Below are 18,742 nucleotides of genomic sequence, written 5' to 3' on the forward strand. Positions count from 1 at the left end.
TGTTACTTTTTTCAGCCTCTGACAATGAGGACATGACATCAAAAAGATCATGACTCCATGGTTGATTTAGATTTGAGGTCTTTTATGGCAAGCAAACCAGACAAAAAGCCAAAAGGGAAGTTGAATCGGGGATATTCGGAGACACAACATATTCCACATCCATGACCTTATCTAAGAGAATCGTGTCATTGTTGTCAGCTCTGACAATGATTGGTGGTGTGTACATTGTGTCTTGTACTATATAGATTAAAATAATAATAATAATAATGTAAGATGATTTTTTCCCTTTCCTGGAGGGCCCCATAGCTTTTCTCAATATTTTTTTTGGTCAGTTCACAACGTTACCACTAAAGCTATGATCAAATATTGTTCTGATAGCATGTCCAGTGATGGATTTTCTTTCTCAGTACAAGCAAGTTAATAAAAGAGGGAAACTGGTTTGTGTGCAGTTTTTTTTCCCCGATAGGCATATCAAAACAGGAATTGTATATAATAATGTTTTTTTTTTAATCTATTTACTCTTGTGCTTTTCAGTCTCTTGTCTTATTGTTACTCAAGTCAGGTTGAACTTGTAGGTTTACTTTTTTTTTACTCAAGTATTTGTACTCCTACATTCATACAGAGTGTGAGTACTTTTGCCATCTCTGCTACAGCCCAAATAAATACTGTACTGAATAGTAGATGTTAATGGCCTTTGCCTCAGCTGCATCTCGAAGTTCAATAGTGTATACTACAATGAGGACAGCAAAAGGTAAAGAATAAAATATAAAATGTTTTTTCCATTTCAATACATCTGCACTATTTGTTTTGAAAAATAAAATTAACCCTTCTGTCCAGAAAGGCAAAAAAACAAAGGTGTATTTAGTCTTGAATAACCTATTACCATTGCTCCTATAAATATTATTTCCCTTTGGTACAAAAAGTACTGTATATTCCCTCCTAAAAGCATCAGACGTGCTGCAGGAAGAAATGCGTTCGGCCGCAACAGCACAACACAGCTTCCTGTCTGAACTGCTGCATCAAAAACCAGTGAACCACAGACAGCACCTGGTTGCATCTCAATCTCACAACCTGCATACATGCACGTCAAACATGCAATATTATTCTGCAGTTGCTACACTGGATTTAAAAATGCACAATGTTTTATACATACAACATATAAAGGTTTTCACTCCACATATTGTACTCCATAAAAGGCACAAACATGCATTCATTCCCCTTGCACGTTTAAGCACAGATAACCCTTCAAACGTATCAGAAACCCAAATTTTTAGCACCCTCTTGTGGATTCCAGTAGAACCGCAGTGGAGAGGAAATTAACGCATATTAACTTTATTTGGGGCTATCTTTTATATGCATGTACATGTGCACAGTAATACAGTGTATTACACGTTGTATACCCATATATACCTGTAATTTTGTGCTGTTGTTGTTTTTTTTTTTTTTTAACATCAAATCAATCTGTAAAAACACGAACAGTACATCATGGGCATTCTGAAGTACACGGAGCACAAATAAATGCATTCCAATATTAACAGGATGAAATGGGACACGTTTGAACAAATGGTTACAGATGACATCCCAACACATTCGTTTTGGACTCCACGCAAATTTTGTCAATACAGTTGTTGAAGTAGTGATACCTTGTCTGATCCAAAGACAGATTGAGCCACCTTGACAATAGTTTAAGAGACAAATGCATTATTTTTTGCAGATTGTCTGTTCAAATAGTTAAGCATGCAATTGTATATGTTGCCCTTGAAGGTCAGTCACAGCCAGATCTCCTCACTGCTTGTGCTATTCACCTTGTAGATGTACCCCACCATTGGATATCTGGCGAAGCCTGGGCGTGGCACAGAAGAAAGATTGGGCAATTAAAGGAAATGACCACACTTTTATTTGTGTATAGAGAATCTACATTTTGGAATAAAAAACAGAAAAGTGCCCCCTGACCTCTCGCAGCATAAGCTAAAGATAGATCTTCATCCTCATTCTTCTTTTCACCCCCACTGATTTTCTGGGTGTTCTCTCCTCCTTTGGAGAGCGATGCAGGGGTATTGAATTAATGGATGAAATATATATTTAAAAAAAAAGTGAGAGCAAGATGCAGTGTTTAAGGGGAAATAAAAAAATAATATTAACTGAAATACATAATACTGTCTATAATTATAATGCACAATATAATATAGTTGCAAACATGTGTACACCCTATTATACTATAACTGAGATGTGATCACATTCAACACACCTGCTACCATTTAAATGGCCTTTGAACATGCTTCTAATGTTCTAGTAGGCTTTTCCTGACATTTGACCATAATAAAGTATCACAAACACATGAGGGGAAATGTGTTATGGGCCGATTGAACTAAGGTTGAATATTTTGCCCATAATTCCAAAAGATATTTTGAGGGGAAAAATCACTGCTGAATACCAAAAGACCACTATAGCGCTCGTGCAGCTACGTCATAAAATCACGTGACTTTTATTCACGTCGCCATAAAGCTGGTAAAGCAAAGCATTGTTCAATGGTAAGTCGGTTGGAGACGACACGAAAATATGTCTTATAGCACGACGCCCAGAGCATTGTTCGATATTGCTAATCATTTAGAAGGTGATAATAAACGAAGGTACATGGAAAAACGAGAGACACTTGGCACAGAGGACCCATATTTAATGCCGAAGTCGATGTTTTCGCTGATAAGAAATTGGACTGTTAATTCGCTTCTGCTTGTCTTGGACAACTGGATATATACATGTATCTGCTGAGTAAGTCGTCGAGATTTAAACAGAAAAATTTGAAAGCGTATAAAAGTCTGGACACATACAAATAAATCGTTGGAATAAATCCGACATAGTGACGGGTTGACGGCTCATGAACGCGGAAGCGTATTCGGCTTGTTGCGGGTTTCTGTAGATGGGCGTGTTGTGTCGTGTGGGTGAGACGGACTGCACATGCGTTTTTGGTCAGAAGCGAGTGTGAGAGGAAAAAGAAAAAGTGAGTATAATAGCAAGTCAATGCTCCGAGATTTTACTACTCCTGCCATTGAGCTTCGGAGTTGCGATGCGAGAGGGGAGTTAACCCCGAGGAGGGCAACCTCGGGAACGAGAAGACGTCTCCCCTGCGTCTCCCGATCACGGTCAGGGCACCGGAGCAGGAACGGTTAACATTGGTGACCACGAAGGGACTTTCTCACGTTGTCTAGGTAGTGGTGATTGTCATCTCTTTTCAGCAGAATGTGTGTTTGTTGTTGTAGTCTTTATTCGTCTTTCTTCATCTTAAACTGTGGCCTTAGACAAGGTAGAGCGAAGGCAGACTCCCATTTAACATAAGTTTGAACAAGAGTTAATTCTGAACACAGCCACATTGCAGTCATAAGAGAGTGTGAGTACTTGACCAATCACATAATTTCAGTTATTTATATTACTGCCAATTTCAAAATAAGTGTTTAAACATCTTAATTGAGCTGTAGGTAACACTAATACGGAGCAAAAGGTTTTGAAAGGATTTACCGGTCTCGTTTTTATGTCACAAAACCCTGGACACAGGGGTGTGTCCAGTTTTTATATCCACTGTAGCTATCAGATTAGGTTTACCTGGAAAGTCAAAATATATTTCATGCACCATACCACACAAAAGTCTTCAAAACTAAATTTCAGAGATATGAGCTTATCCCGTTCACGGTGCTCATTTGGAATTTGGCAGGAAGCAAAATCGAAGCACCTTCAGAAAACATGCAGGAGCAAAAGATATTTGCAAATTCTTGGTGCTGTTTTAATTGTCTTGAGAATATAAATAGATTACATACGATATTGTACAGTATCTCATTTAAGTACTTGTGTTTTAGAAATAGAACAATGGATCTAGTTTACCGTCTGTCCCCTGAGTTCAAGTCTTACCCTTTTTCAAAGTGCTGAGGTCATTGAGCTGCATATTGGAAGGAAGAGACATATTCTCTCTGGGGATGGAAGATTTCTCTGCTTTCAAATTGCTTGAGTCACTGTACAGGTAATACATACACAGCAAATGTACGTACTTCACGGGATATATTAGTCAATTGAGGGTAGACAACATATTCATGCAAGGAGCACTGACAGCATATCAAGACTGGGAAAGCTTATTATTGCTTGCTCTGCACATAACAAAGTACCAGTAGGTTTTATTGGTTTACCTGGACTGATGATCAACATTGGGTTCCCAGTTAGGTGTCATCATCATGTTTGTATTTACAGGTGTTCGGTCAACGGGCAAAAGATCTACAAAGTCTATTTTGACTGTGTGTGGTTTTGACGTGGAAGCTTAAGAAAAGTAGCTGGAGAATCTGCATTGCTCCTTTTACTATACTGTACTGCTTATCGTGTTCAAAGCGACATGGGGCTGGAGCCTATCCCAGCTGACTTGGGCAGACTACATCCTGAACTGGGCACAAGACACTTACAGGCAACTTGAAGAAACCCATAACCATCCGCTCTTATATTTATAGCGTCCCTGAGTTGAAGGAGGTCGCCACGTAATCAATTTGTGCCAAGTACCTTCCTGTTCTCAAAGAAACATCTGAACTCCAAATTGGAATGTAGGTGTGAATCTACCACAACATTTTTTGGTTCAGATGGAACTCATCTGTGATAGGCTGGCAAACATTTTAGGGTGTATTCCGCCTCTCACCCAAAGTTAGGATAGGCTCGTAGTGAGGACAAGCAGAATGGAAGATGAATGAATAAATGAGTGGAACTCCTGTATCCTCTGCACTGGCTCTCGAAATCAAACTGCCTTCATGTCTTCCCTCACAACATCCATCGACCTTCTCTTTGGTCTTGCTCTTGCTCTTTTGCCTGGCAGCTCCATCCTCAGCACCCTTCTACTGATGTACTTATTCTCTTGCCTCTGGACTTGTCCAAACCATCAAAGGTTGCTCTCTTGAACCTTATCTCCAAAACCTCTAATTTTGTCCCTATGATGAGCTCATTTCTAATCCTATCCAACTTTCTCACTCCTAGAGAGACCCTCAACATCTTCATTTCTGCCACCTCCAACTCTGGTTCCTGTTGTCTCTTCACTGCCACTGGCTGGCCTCACCACTGTTTCAAAAACATTGCCCTTCATACTAGCAGGGACTCCTCTTTCATGCAACACACATGATACCTTACTCCATCCATTCAAAACCTGCTCGTCCAAGTTTATTCAATTTCTTACCACAATCAACATTGCTTTGGATTATTGACCCCAAGTATTTAAAGTCCTCCACCCTTGCTATCTCTTTTCCCTGGAGCCTCACTCTTCCCCCTCCACCCCTGTCATTTTACTTCAGCTAATCTTCATTCCTTTCCTTTCAAGTTCATCCCTCCATCTTTCTAACCATTCTTCCACCTGGTCCCAGCTTTCACTGCCGATCACATTGTCATCTGCAAACATTCCACATGGACTCCAGTCTAACCTCATCTGTGAGCCTGTCCATCACCACCTCAAACAGGAAGGGGCTCAGAGCTGATCTCTGATGCAGTCCCATCTTCACCATAAACTCTTCCCTAACATCTACAACACACCTCACCACTGTTCTGCTGACATCATACAAGTACCGTACTATTCCAACATAAAGTGGGTACAGACTGTACAGTATTCAGACCCTTTTTTTCAGTCTTTGTTATATTGCAGCTAAATATAACACAACCATAAGTATCCAGACCCTCTGCTCGGCATTTAGTAGAAGCACGCTTTTTAGCTAATGGAGCCCTGAGTCTTTTTGGGTATGATGAAACAAGTTTTTTACCCCTGCATTTGTGGGTCCTCTGCCATTGCTCCTTCCAGATCCTGTCCAGTTCCATCAGGTTGGATGGTGAACATTGGTGTACAATCATTTTCAGGTGTCTCCAGAGATGCTCAATTGGGTTTAAGTCAGGCACAAGTCACAAGAACAGTCACAGAGTTGTTGTAAAACCAGGCCTTCGTAATTTCAGCTGTGTGTTTCGTGTTATTGTCTTGTTGGTAGGTGAAACTCCACCCCAGTCTGAGGTCTCAATCACTGTGGAGATATCGCTGTCCCCGTCCAAGGTATTCCTGTACTTGGCCGCATTCATCTTTCCTACGATTGCAAAGTCCCTGCAGGTGAAAAACACCCCCACAGCACGATGCTCCCACCATCATGTTTTACTGTTAGGACTGTATTGGACAGGTGGTTTGTGTTTCTCTCCACACATATTATTTCAAATTAAGGCCAAAACACTCTACCTTGTCACTGATGGTGTAGTGGTACACTTTCCCGACGTGTGAGCAGCATGGGTTCAGTTCCCACTCAGTGATGGTATAAATGTGAGTGCAAATGATTGTCCATATCTATATGTGCCCTGTGACTAACTGGTGATCAGTTCACAGTCTAGTCTGTCTTTTGCCTGAAGGCAGCAGGGACAGGCTCCAGCACCCCGCGACCTTAACCAGGATAAGCGGTTTTGCGAATGGATGGAGGAGGTTCTAGCATGGTCTCATCAGAAATCTTATTTCTCGTGATCTTGGATTCCTTCAAGTGTTAGTGTTTTTTTTTTGTTTTTTTAGCAAACTCCATGCAGTCTTTCATATTTCTTGCACTTCGGAGAGGCTTCCGTCGAGCTACTATGACATAAAGCCCCAACTAGTGCAGGGCTCCAGTGATGGTTGACTTTCTAGCATTTTCTCTCATCTCCTGACTGCATCTCAGGAGCTCAGTCATCATTATGGTGTAGTGGTTTGAGGGTTTTCTTTAGCTCTCTCACCAAGGTTCTTCTTAGCTAATTGCTCAATTTGGCTGGATGTCCAGCCCGAGGAAGGGTTGTGTTTTTCTCAAATGTCTTACATTTAAGTATTATGGATAGTACTGTACTCTTATGGAGTTTAAGTCCAGCAGATTTACTTTTTGTAACATTGGCCAGATCTGTGCCTACCAATAATTCTTTATCCAAGCTCTTCAGGCAGTTCCTTTAACCTCATGATTCTCATTTTCTCTGACAAAGGTAAGGTGTTATTTCGACAGCGGTGTGGCATTCCTAATCAAGTCCAACAAGTAGGAACAAAATACAGCTGTACACCAATGAAGGTGTCGAAGTTGTGCAAGATGGAATGAAATATTGAACAGCTGGATATGTCTATTCAAAAGGTATTACAATGGCAAATTAAATTTATCTGTCAATGTTGTAACTTTTCGTGATTAGTGTTCATTTGTTTCATGTTATTTCAGAATGGCTGGCTGGAGATACACATGCCATCATCTCTGAGTTACCTTTTCTTAGTCATTAGAATCTCCACTGGCTCATCTGCAAAATAAAATAAAATAGTGTTACACTGCTAAAGCATTGTTACAAACCCAAAAGGGACCCGTGTCTCACCGATGGACTTGCTTGTTGTTTTTTGCATGAGGCAGAGAACTATCAGGCTGAGGATGAGAAGGGCCATGAAGGCCATGGACCCGCCAGTTACAATTCCCAGCATAGGTACTTCCACACGAGATTGCAGGAATTCTGGAGAAGAGACAGAATAAGACTTCCAAAACCATTTTCTATGGTTGACAACTCTGGTCCCCCCCACCCCCCACCCCTGTTCAATGACCTGCCAGCGTGAGGTTACTTTCCGTGGTGCCCACACTGTTGGTGGCATTCAGCGAGATATTTCCTGATAGACTCCTGAGAGTGACTCTCAGTGTGTGATTGGTCAGCCAGGGGTAGTCGTGTGAGTCGAGGATGAGGAAGTCTGAAGTGTTAGCCATTAGCAGACCAGACTGGTCTGTGAAGGTGAAGGTGGCAGGGGGGTTGGACTGAACCAACGCAAAGAGGACTAACAAAAAGCCAGGATCTGAGGTTTCACTGGTGTGTGCGCTGATCCTGAGGATCTCAGGTTGAACTAGAAGATAGAGAAGAGTGAGTCACAGATCGGAAAAAAAGCATTCAGATTAGAGACCCCTGCCAAGACAAGACTATAATACTAGATTCGTCATTCCAAGCAAAATGGCTAACGTAACATGTGTATATGAGGAATGGACTTGAGGTAGGGAGACTTGCCTACCTTTATCAATTTTTACCAAAGGCAGTATGCTGGTATGATTTTCAGTCGAAAATACACATTCATATTCTTCGGCTTCTCGCAAATGTTTTCTGGAAGTAATCAACCATGACTGTCAAGGGGGTAGCATGTTTGTATCATGGTTTTAAGGTTCAGGTTAAAATCTAGGCTCCATCCTCTCTGTGTGAGGTTTGGATGTTCCCCTTGTGTCTGCCTGGATTTTCCCATCCCAGAAAACGGACATCATAAAAGTCTAAATTGTCCATGAATAAATGTCAATGGTTGTCTGTCTTTGTGGCCTGTGATTGGCAGGTGACCTGCCCATGCTGGGATAGGGTCAATGTTCCCCCTAAAACCAATCGCAGTGAACCACAGCCTGCCTTTTTTTTTTTTTTAACATAGCAGCATGCAGTCTCTAACAATCTGCTGCTCGGCCACACAATGCCACACATTCTACTTCCTTGTTTACCTGACACCACCCACCTCTCACTCTTAAACGCGTACACCCATAATTAAAAACACCGCCCACCACCGGTACTTTAGTTAGAAGCAGTCTGGGCAACGAAGACCAAAGTGGGGTTAGCATGCTGCTTTTCTTTACTATAGATAATAATGGCAAAAGTAAAAAAAAAAAAAAAAAAAAAGAAAAAAGAAATGCTGTTGCTTTAATGAATGTCGGAGTATGTGAATAATAATAATAATAATAATAATGATAAAAATGAAGAAAAAGTGGTGAAACTGGATGAGATTTTTTTTTGAGTAAAAAAAAATGTCTGGTCTGAAGCCAATGTAGAAACTATAGGATGAGATGTGTATGTTAAAATTCTGCCTTGGCGCAGCCTAATAGAGGATGAAAGCACAGAAAATACAGTGTACAAAAACCTAATTCTGTATTTTAAAAATGGGAGCCCTCACAACATTAACCTTAAAACTATTTGGTAGCATCATTCAGCTTTCAGCATGCATTGTAAAGATAATCTGCAAGCAATAATTCAGTTTTACACCAAGAAAAACAAAAACGCGGATATCATTGTGGGTTAAAAATAAATAAATTAAACATAGTTGGAGGCGACATTTCATATTTACAGTTCATTCTCGGCTTGGTTTGGTTAGCCATGTATTTATTTGTTTGTTGACATTTTCATTGCAAGTTTGGAAAAACACAAATAAAATTGTTCTTGAAATTTTCTGATGGTAAAGTGAATGCTGTAATCTGAATCTTTTAATGAGCCATGTAACTTCAATAGATAACACCGATGTGACAACAGCGCATACACCTGATGTTGCTCACAGTGGTCAAACGGAGCGCTCACGGGCTTAGCGTGTTTGCTCAGACACGTCAAAAATTGGAGGGAATGTTGGATAGGGATCAGTTCATCCCCGACCCTACTTAAGAAAGGTGAAATAAAAACAATGGAGGTTCCCAACTGTTAATGAAGTTGCTAAATAGTTCAAAATGTGAATTGGGATAAATTAATATTTGTCAAATTTGTCACGATGAATTTTAAAAAATCCTGGATCTGCTATCAAGATACAAACATACATAAAACCCATGTCTTATCATTTAAGAGGATACATGCCAGCAAACCTTCAAAAGGAGTAGTAAAAGTAGTATTGCATCATTTTGGTTTTAGAACTTTAGCAGATCACAAACAAGCTTTATGCTGCGCAGGGGCAGAATACTTTTTTGTACCACAAGACAAAGATAAATAACTCACTGTCACTCACATTGGACATTGAGTGTAACTGTTGCATTGTAGCTTTCCCCTGATTTGGGGTTTAGTGCTACACACACCAGCTCTCTGTCCCACTTTCTGGCCCGCAGTGAGAATGTGCTGTTGTGATTGGCTCCGGATCTCTGGACCTCTGCGTTTTTTTGTGGTGTCTTCCCCAGATCAGATTTAGAAGGAAGCGACCTCTGCTGCTCACCGTTCAGGTACCAGCTCAGCGAGGTCGGTGCATGGGGGTCCCAACCATGTAAGTGACAGCTGAACCTGTGTATCACGTTTTCTCTTAGTGTCATCGCTGTCTGACGATGTCCGTCAATTTCGGGGGCAGGTTCAACAGCACCTGTTGGTCAAGAGATTAAATTGTTTTTTTTGTGCACTTTTATTTCAAGTATGAATTAACGATATTATAATTTATACTCTTAAGTTTCGTGCACACATGACCCCAAGTGGTGCTCAAGCACCACCCTGGATTGGATTTACCCTGGATGAAAAAGTGCCTTTTTTACTGCAGCCTTTTTTTCCTTCATTTACATACAGTTTTTGAAACTACCTCTCTACCATCAGTTCCACTCGTTTTTTTTATATATGAAGGGAATTTTGAGATTTTAGGATAATTCTACATATTCTCCTGTTGCATTTTTTTTTTAGGATTACAGTTGGCAATGGGGGCAGGTGTGTGCTGACACCCATTTCACATGAGCTTGAATCTACTTGCTTAAGTCTGAGTGTATCCCTGTTTATAAGAAGGTGTCTACACTCATCCAACCACATTATCTTAAGTGTTAATCTTGAGTTCCCCTTTCATTTTTTTAAATTAAAATATTTAAAAGCAACTTTAGAAATGATTCATCTTGGTCTCATTTTTATATACTACAGAATGAGATCTTTCCCCAAGTGGCGGAGTTCAGTATCTTGGGGTCTGGTTCACGAGTGAGGGAAGAATGGAGTGGGAGGTCAACAGACGGATTGGTGCAGCGTCTGCAGTGATGCAGACTTTGTATCGGTACGTTGTGGTAAAGAAGGAGCTAAGTCGGAAGGCAAAGCTCTCAATTTACCAGTAGATCTACATTCTTCCCCTCACCTATGGGCATGAGCTGTGGGTTGTGACCGAAAGAACAAGATCCTGGATACAAGCAGCCGAAATGAGTTTCCACTGCAGGGTGTCCGGGCTCTCCCTTAGAGATAGGGTGAAAAGCTCGGTCATCCAGGAGGGGCTCAGTCACGAGCCGCTACTCCTCCGCATTGAGAGGAGCCAGATGAGGTGGGTGGGGCATCTGTTTCAGATGCCCCCTGGACGCCTCGCTGGTGAGGTGTTCCGGGCATTTCCCACCGGACCCCGAGGATGACCCAGGACACCCTGGAGAGACTATGTCTCTCGCCTGGCTTGGGAACGCCTCGGGATCCCTCCGGAAGAGCTGGAGCAAGTGGCTGGGGAAAAGGAAGTCTGGGTATCCTTGTTGAAGCTACTTCCCCTGCGACTCGACCTAGAAAAGCGGTAGAGAATGGGTGGCTGGATGGATGGATGGATGGATGGATCAAGTAGCAGCTTTTTCGTGTGACATTTAATAAGACAGAAGTTCAGGAACAGCAAACATCACCTGCCCAGGATAAGACCAGTGTGTGAAGAAACACCATGGCCTGGGAGCCTGAAAACCTCCTTCTCTTGCAAACATTATCCATTCTACTACAAGATGAACGGATCTACCTGTAGGGAGAGACTGAGTGTTATTAAATACAGGCTACTACGATGTTAACTTTTATTAAGTCAAGACACATTTAGTATTAGAAAAATAAAGCATTAGCATTAGAAAATGCACACCACCAAACAAAAGTGTTCTAAAAAGTATGTATACTGAAATAATAATGATAGTATCTCACAATAGTGTCAGTGTGAAACTTGGACATGATTAGCTGAACACAAACCTGTTATTCGGACGACAAGATATTTAATGTTAAAATTAAGAAAGATTTTTATTTGTTTGTTTCTTTACTTCAAATATTCACTCATTTTGAATTTGATGCCTGCAACACATTCCAAAAAGCAAGCAGGCAATGTTTACTAGTCTTTTATATCATCTTTACTTTGAACAACACTCAATCGACATTTGGGAAATGAGGACACTAATTGTTGAAGCTTTGTATTTGCAGCGCGAGCCAAGTCTAGACCACCGGGAGGAGAGTCTAGTACTTACACTCATCCTCGCTGTGGTAACACAGCAGAATGTGGGTTAACATTGTCTTGTTGAAATAAGCATGGACGTCTCTGAAAAAGACATTGGTGGTATAGCGGCACATGATGGCATGGAATTGCCCCCTCCGTGGATATTGCGCAATCCGCGTCACTGACCAATCAGAGGCCAGAGATCTGCATAAACCAAAGCCCGTTTTTGCTCCCGCCATTTTCTCAGACAACATTGCATGGTCCAGTATAGGTTTAGTTAGCGTTTTATCGCATATTTGGGTTATTTAACAAAAAATATGGTTAAGAGCTGTAGTCACGGACTTTGTAATAGTGACGACAGGTATCCTGAAAGGCTAGTTGGTGGAGTTCGATTCGTACCCTTTCCAAAACCGAAGACCCAGTACGAAAAATCCCTTCGATGGATCAAACTTTGTTGAAGACCGCATCATCAACTAAATCCATCTAATATCAACCGCAACACATATATTTGCACGAAGGTATGCCCTATATTTGATTTTCAATACATGTCTCGTATAAATGAATTCGAAGTTCTTCGCTAGAATAACACTGCTACGTGTGAACGATTGACATATTTATTCTTTGTTGAGCGATATTTAGCGATGATCAGACTGCACAAACGTATTGATTTCTTGCTGGCTCGCGGCCGAAGCTTAACCAGACTGTTTGCACGAAGATATGCCCTAAATTTGATTTTTAATACACGTCTCATATAAATGAATGAGACGTTCTCCGCTAGCATAACATTGCTACGTGTGAATGATTGATTGAAATCAGAAGCATGGCGTCTCTCTCAGTTAAGAATGTATTGTATTTAGAATCTATAAAATATCGTTGATTTGAATGAAATCAGAAGCATGGAGTCTGTCTCAGTTCAGAATGTATTGTATTGTATTTGCCATTTTTACTGTTTGTCTTACGTCAGCGCACGTGGCGTGACGTCACTTCAGGAGGCGTGGTTAAGTGCCCTGTACGCAGGGGTCAATTAAGAGTTGATAACAATCCAGATGGTCCTTTTCCTCCTTGGACACAACCTCCATGATTTTCCAAAAACTATTTTAATTGAGGACTAAGCCGATCACAGCACACAGTTCCACTTTGCGTCAGTCCATTATCAGATGAGGTTTGGCCCAGAGAAGCAGCATTTCCAAGTGTTGTTGATAACGTACAGTGAAGAAAATAAATATTTGAACACCCTGCTATATTGCAGGTTGGCCCACTTAGAAATCATGGAGGGGTCTAACATGGCCAAGACCAAAGAGCTGTCCAAAGACACACAGCTGGAAAGGGCTACAGAGAAATTGCCAAGCAGCTTGATGAAAAAAGGTCCAATGTTGGAGCAATCATTACAAAATGGACGAAGCTAAACATGACGATCAATCTCAATCAGAATGGAGCCCTATGCAAGGTATCATCTCGTGGGGTCTCAATGATCCTCAGAAAGGTGAGGAATCAGCCCAGGACTGTCATGACCCATCGGAACGGAGGTAGGACCCAAATGCAGGAGTACACGGGAGACGCAGAGGTAATTCGGGAAAAAGGTTTATTGTTCCAAGGTCGGGGATCGGGCAGGCAGCCAGGTGCAGCAGCGGTAGTCAGGATGTCAGGCGTAGAGAGTAGGTCAGCGGGCAGGCAGGAGTCGGTACACGGGAGATCGATCAAAGCAGGCAGGAGCATCAAAAGAGTCAGGCTTACGGGGTTGGTCCGAGGACAGGTGGAGGTCGGTACACACAGGAATACAATCAGAGATACGGGGGTGCTGGAACGGGACATGAACCGCAACGATCTGACGCCAGACCGGTCGTCCCCTTGGTCCTATATACACCGGGGCCAATCAGCCAGCATGAGGCGCAGGTGTGTGCCTCCCAATCAGCACGACTACGCGGGCACCCACGGAGCCAAGGCTGGACTGGCAGGATCATGACAAGGACTACACAACAGGACTTGGTCAATGACCTGAAAAGAGCTGGTACCATAGTTTCCAAGGTGACTGTTGATAATGCACTAAGACGTCGTGGTTTGAAATCATGCATGGCATGGAAGGTTCCCCTGGTTAACCAACACATGTCAAGGCCCATCTGAAGTTTGCCAATGACCATGATGACAGAGGAGTCATAGGAGAAAGTTTTGTGGTCAGATGAGACCAAAATGGAACTTTTGGGTCATAATTCCACTAACAGTGTTTGGAGGAAGACAAAGTATGAGTTCCATCCCAAGTACACCATCCCTACTGTGAAGCATGGGGTGCTAGCATTATGCTATGGGGGTGTTTTTTTGCACATGGAACAGGATGACTGCACTGTATTAAAGAGAGGATTGCTGCAGCCATGTATCGTGAGATTTTGGGGAACAACCTCTTTCCCTCAGTCAGAGCATTGAAGATGGGTTGTGGCTGGGTCTTTCAGCATGACAATGACCCGAAACACACAGTCGGGAAAACCAAGAACCGGCTCCGTAAGAAGCATATCAAGGTTCTGGCGTGGCTTAGCCAGTCCCCAGACCTAAACCCAATAGAAAATCTTTGGAGGGAGCTTAAACTCCGTGTTTCTTTGTGACAGAGAAGATCTGTGTGGAGGAGTGGGCCAAAATCCCTCCTGCAGTGTGTACAAACCTGGTGAAAAACTTCAGGAAACGTTTGACCTCTGTAATTGCAAACAAAGGCAACTGGAACCAAATATTAACATTGGTTTTCTCAGGTGTGCAAATACTTATTTGCAGCTGTATCACACAAATAAATCGTTAAAAAATCATACATTTTGATTTCTGGATTTTTCTTTTTAGATTATCTCTCTCACAGTGGACATGCACCTACAATGAAAATTTTAGACCCCTCCATGATTTCTAAGTGGAAGAACTTGCACTATATCAGAGTGTTCAAATACTTATTATATTCACTGTATATGGCTTTTGCTTTGCATGGAAGAGTTTTAACTAGGATTTGAATATGTAGAGACGAGCTCTGCTAACTGGCAATGGTTTTTCAAGTGTTCCTGAGCCCACGTGGCAACAACCTTTCAACAGTGTTTCCAGTTTTGTTTTGATTTTATGCAGTGCTGTTTCCAATGAACTTGTTCATGTCTGGACTTTTCCAAAAAGGTCTTTTTTGAGCATTCATCAACTTTCCTAGTTTATTGTTGCCCCTGACCCAGCTTTGTTGGAACGTGTTAAAGGCATCAAATTCAAAATGAGTGACATTTGCAAAATACAATAGCTTTTATCAGTTTGAACATTAAACATATTTGTAGTGTTTTCAAATTAAAATAGGTGAAAAGGTTTTGCAAATCAGTATTGTTTTTAAATACACATTACACAATGTCCCGACTACATTGGAATTGGGGTTAGTAATTGTTATTGTCACTTTACTGTTGATCATTGGAATACAAAGATGATCAGATATATTATTTTTGGCAAATAAATAATTATTTCTAGACCATATAATATGGATGAGGCGGCATGGTGGTGCAACTGAATCCCGGACCCACCTGTGTGGAGTTTGCCGAAAGTTTGTCTCCCTAAACCATTTGAGAGCTTCCTTAGTGTGTTCTGAAAGATTATTCTGCTGAAATGGGTGGCATGGTGGAACAGTTGGAGAGTGTTGGGCTCACAGTTCTGAGGAATCCTGGCCCCGCCTTTACGGAGTTTGCACAGTCTCCCCGTGCCTATGTGGGTTTTCTCTGGGCACTCCGGTTTCCTCCCTCATTCCAAAAACATGCAACATTAATTGGACACTCTAAATTGCCTCTAGGTGTGATTGTGAGTGCGGCCGTTTGTCTCTATGTTCCCTGCGATTGGCTGGAAATCAGTTCAGGGTGTACCCCGCGTCCTATCCGTTGATAGCTGGGATAGGCTCCAGTACACCCGCGACCCTCATGAGGATAAGTGGCTTGGAAAATTAATCAATTAATGAAATGAATGATTTCCTGTGGCACACCTCAAGGTCGCTTACAACCCACTAATGTGCACAATGGTTGGGAATCACTGGGGTACAGCATCAGGGGAAACCAGGGCCCACTGGAAAATCATCCATCCATCCATTTTCTTCGCTGCTTATCCTCACAAGGGTCGCGTGAGTGCTGGAGCCTATCCCAGCTGTCAACGGGCAGGAGGAAGGGTACACCCTGAACTGGTTGCCAGCTAATCACAGGGCACATGGAGACAAACAGCCGCAGTCACAATCACAGCTAAGGACAATTTTGAGCATCCAATTAATGTCGCATGTTTTTGGGAAGTGGGAGGAAACCGGAGTGCCCGGAGAAAACCCACACAGGCGCAGGCAGGGCCGGGATCAAACCAGGGTCCTCAGAACTGTGAGGCCAACGCTTTACCAGCTGATCCACCGTGCTGCCTACTGCAAAATCAGAAAAGGTAAAATAGGTCTTTGACAAGCCCTTCTCTAATTTCTGGGAGCAAATGATGAGCTGCACACACACACACACACACACACACACCACACACACACACACACACAAACAACTGAAGCCCTAAAAAGAATAGGAAGTGAGTTGTCCATTTTTCTTGATAACTATGACTTTCAGTTTTTTTTCTTTCTATTTCTTGCGGTCAAATTTTAAAATACTGCTTGTACAGAATTGCCCCACTCAATGTTGTTGTGATTTACTCAGAATAGAATGCGTGTGAGGGTTCAAACTTTAACCCAGCCGGAATTAGCTACTTTAGAAAAGACTAACATAGTTGATTACTGTACTTTTGGTGTAGTAGTTCGGTGTAAGAGTTCTTTTATGGAGCCTTTGTAGCTAGTAAATGAGCTCATATGAGCATATAAAGATATCGATCCATAGGACAATGTTTTGAAAGAGACAATCTTGCCCACAAAACAAGACTGCATTGGCACTGTTAAGTAGGACTCGTTATTGTGTATTATGGAATTCTTGCAACTCTAAATGCTATTTTGGTCCTTTCATCATCATGAGCATTTGTGATGCGCACCTCGTGAATAAAACGATGAGCAAGGAAATTGCATGCACTTGCTGGGCCTCCAGCTGTCAGTGCTTGCTTTAAACTAACAATCAAGAATGCCAGTACAATGTGCATTGCTGGAAAGGTCCGCACGCACGCACACACACACACGCATATACTGCATACAAGGCTGCATGCATGTTAGTTCAGATGTTTGTGCTTAATACATTTTCCACACGACTCCTACATCACACTCACACAAAAGTGTTACCTCAGCAGCCCTTTCTGCAGCCTCTGCTGTGATTCAGCCAGCCGGAGCTCCATGGCTGCATAGGAGCGAAGGATGGTGATGGGAGGATTGCAGCCTTTCTGACTCAGTCGCTCTCCCATCTGTGTCCACTCGTAGTCACACACACATACACAGAGAGAACACAGACACACACAGAACACACACGTTTCTCTGCAGGATATGGTATCCCAAGAAGCCGCATTTACTCACTGCTAAAGGTAGCTGACTCAGGCCAGTCACGCCGCCGCCGCTGAGAGGAGGGGAGAGTAGGAGGGAGAGAGAAGAGGTGCAAACAGCAGAGAGGATGAAGGGAAGACGGATTAATACACAGATGAAGAGAAGGATGCAGTGGGTTGGGAGAAATGCAGATTTATTGAACTGCGGGGAAAAGAAGAACAGGCCAAATATGTATACAGTATATTTTTATTCTTGACCATTCGCAGACATGTTAAAGGCACCACTAATATATGCCACTCATTTGTTTGGTGATCCGTAATTTCAGGCTGGAATGTCTGCAATGCAGTTGAGTAGACATAAACAGCAGTATGCAGAGATACAGTACGAGGCGCAGGCAGTTCACTCGTTAGTTTGCCTCTGGCGTTGCCGTGGAGACGAACGACACCAGATAAGGAGCGGAAAGTTACCATCCCGGCCCAGGACCAGACTGCCGGGGGGCAGCCTCTTTTACCATGGACCCATACATATAGAAACCTTGTGTTACCGGGCAGCTCTTGTTTTCTTCTCGGGCCGGACGTCTGTATTGCACATTCTTTGTAATGAATCCATTTGCTGTTAACTTTGTCTAATCATTGGTCATCTCCTCCTCGATCATCGAACACGCGTAGGGTCCAAACTCGCAAATCCCTACAATAGGTACTTTATGCCACAACTGCATCTCGCTGGAAGGCAGCATTTGCCCTGCGCAGGAAACGTGAGAGCCCAGTTGAGGAGAGGTTGGGCAGGTCAGTTGGAACAAAAACATTTTGAGGCAAAGTTCTACATTGTAGCCTTGTTAAAATATTACATTTAAAGCTAGTGCTGCATGGCGATACCCGAGTGCTCGGGAAGAACAACTTGGAAGCTAAACTGCTGCAGGCCTTCTACAGAACTACCGTGGAGAGCATCCTCACTTACTGCATCACAGTGTGGTATGCTGGATGCAGAGTAGCTGACAGGAAAGCTCTGCAAAGAGTGGTCAACAGTGCCCAGAAGATCACTAGATGCTCTCTGCACTCCCTAAAGGACATTACCAACTCCCGTTATCACAGCAAAGCCACTAATATTGTAAAGGACTCTTCACATCCTAGTCATCACCTGATTACCCTGCTGCCCTCTGGCAGGCGGTACAGGTCCCACAAAACACGTACAACCAGATTCAAGGACAGCCTTTTCCCCAGAGCCATCAATCCCTTGAACTGAAACCACTGAACATAACAACAATGTAATGTAATATTTTGCAACTGCAATTTTGTGCATTTATTCATTATTTATTTTAGCAACAACTGTGGCTTGATATTTTATGTTGCGTTTTGGTTTTTTTTACCCAAGATGTTCTTTGATTTTTTTATTCTATTTTATCGCAC

General features: G+C 42.4%; 1 protein-coding gene across 2 annotated transcripts; it reads right to left on the bottom strand.

Moving 5' to 3' along the window:
• Nucleotides 1-1,316: 1,316 nt before the first annotated feature.
• LOC133504731 (transmembrane protein 25) lies at nt 1,317-18,682 on the bottom strand. 2 transcript variants are annotated; one of them, XM_061827280.1, is made up of 9 exons: nt 17,142-18,682; nt 11,352-11,458; nt 9,752-10,093; nt 7,574-7,864; nt 7,354-7,485; nt 7,248-7,281; nt 3,901-4,001; nt 1,954-2,034; nt 1,317-1,843 (listed from the first exon to the last, which is right to left on the bottom strand). In XM_061827280.1, exons 2-9 carry the CDS (start codon nt 11,431-11,433, stop codon nt 1,770-1,772), a joined length of 1,137 nt encoding a protein of 378 aa, XP_061683264.1. In that variant the 5' UTR covers nt 11,434-11,458; nt 17,142-18,682; the 3' UTR covers nt 1,317-1,769. The 2 variants fall into 2 exon arrangements, with proteins under 2 accessions (XP_061683264.1, XP_061683265.1); XM_061827281.1 differs by lacking the exons at nt 11,352-11,458; nt 17,142-18,682 and adding an exon at nt 10,835-10,914.
• Nucleotides 18,683-18,742: the final 60 nt, after the last annotated feature.

The sequence above is a fragment of the Syngnathoides biaculeatus genome, chromosome 8 (assembly GCF_019802595.1).
Source record: "Syngnathoides biaculeatus isolate LvHL_M chromosome 8, ASM1980259v1, whole genome shotgun sequence".
Lineage (NCBI taxonomy): Eukaryota > Metazoa > Chordata > Actinopteri > Syngnathiformes > Syngnathidae > Syngnathoides > Syngnathoides biaculeatus.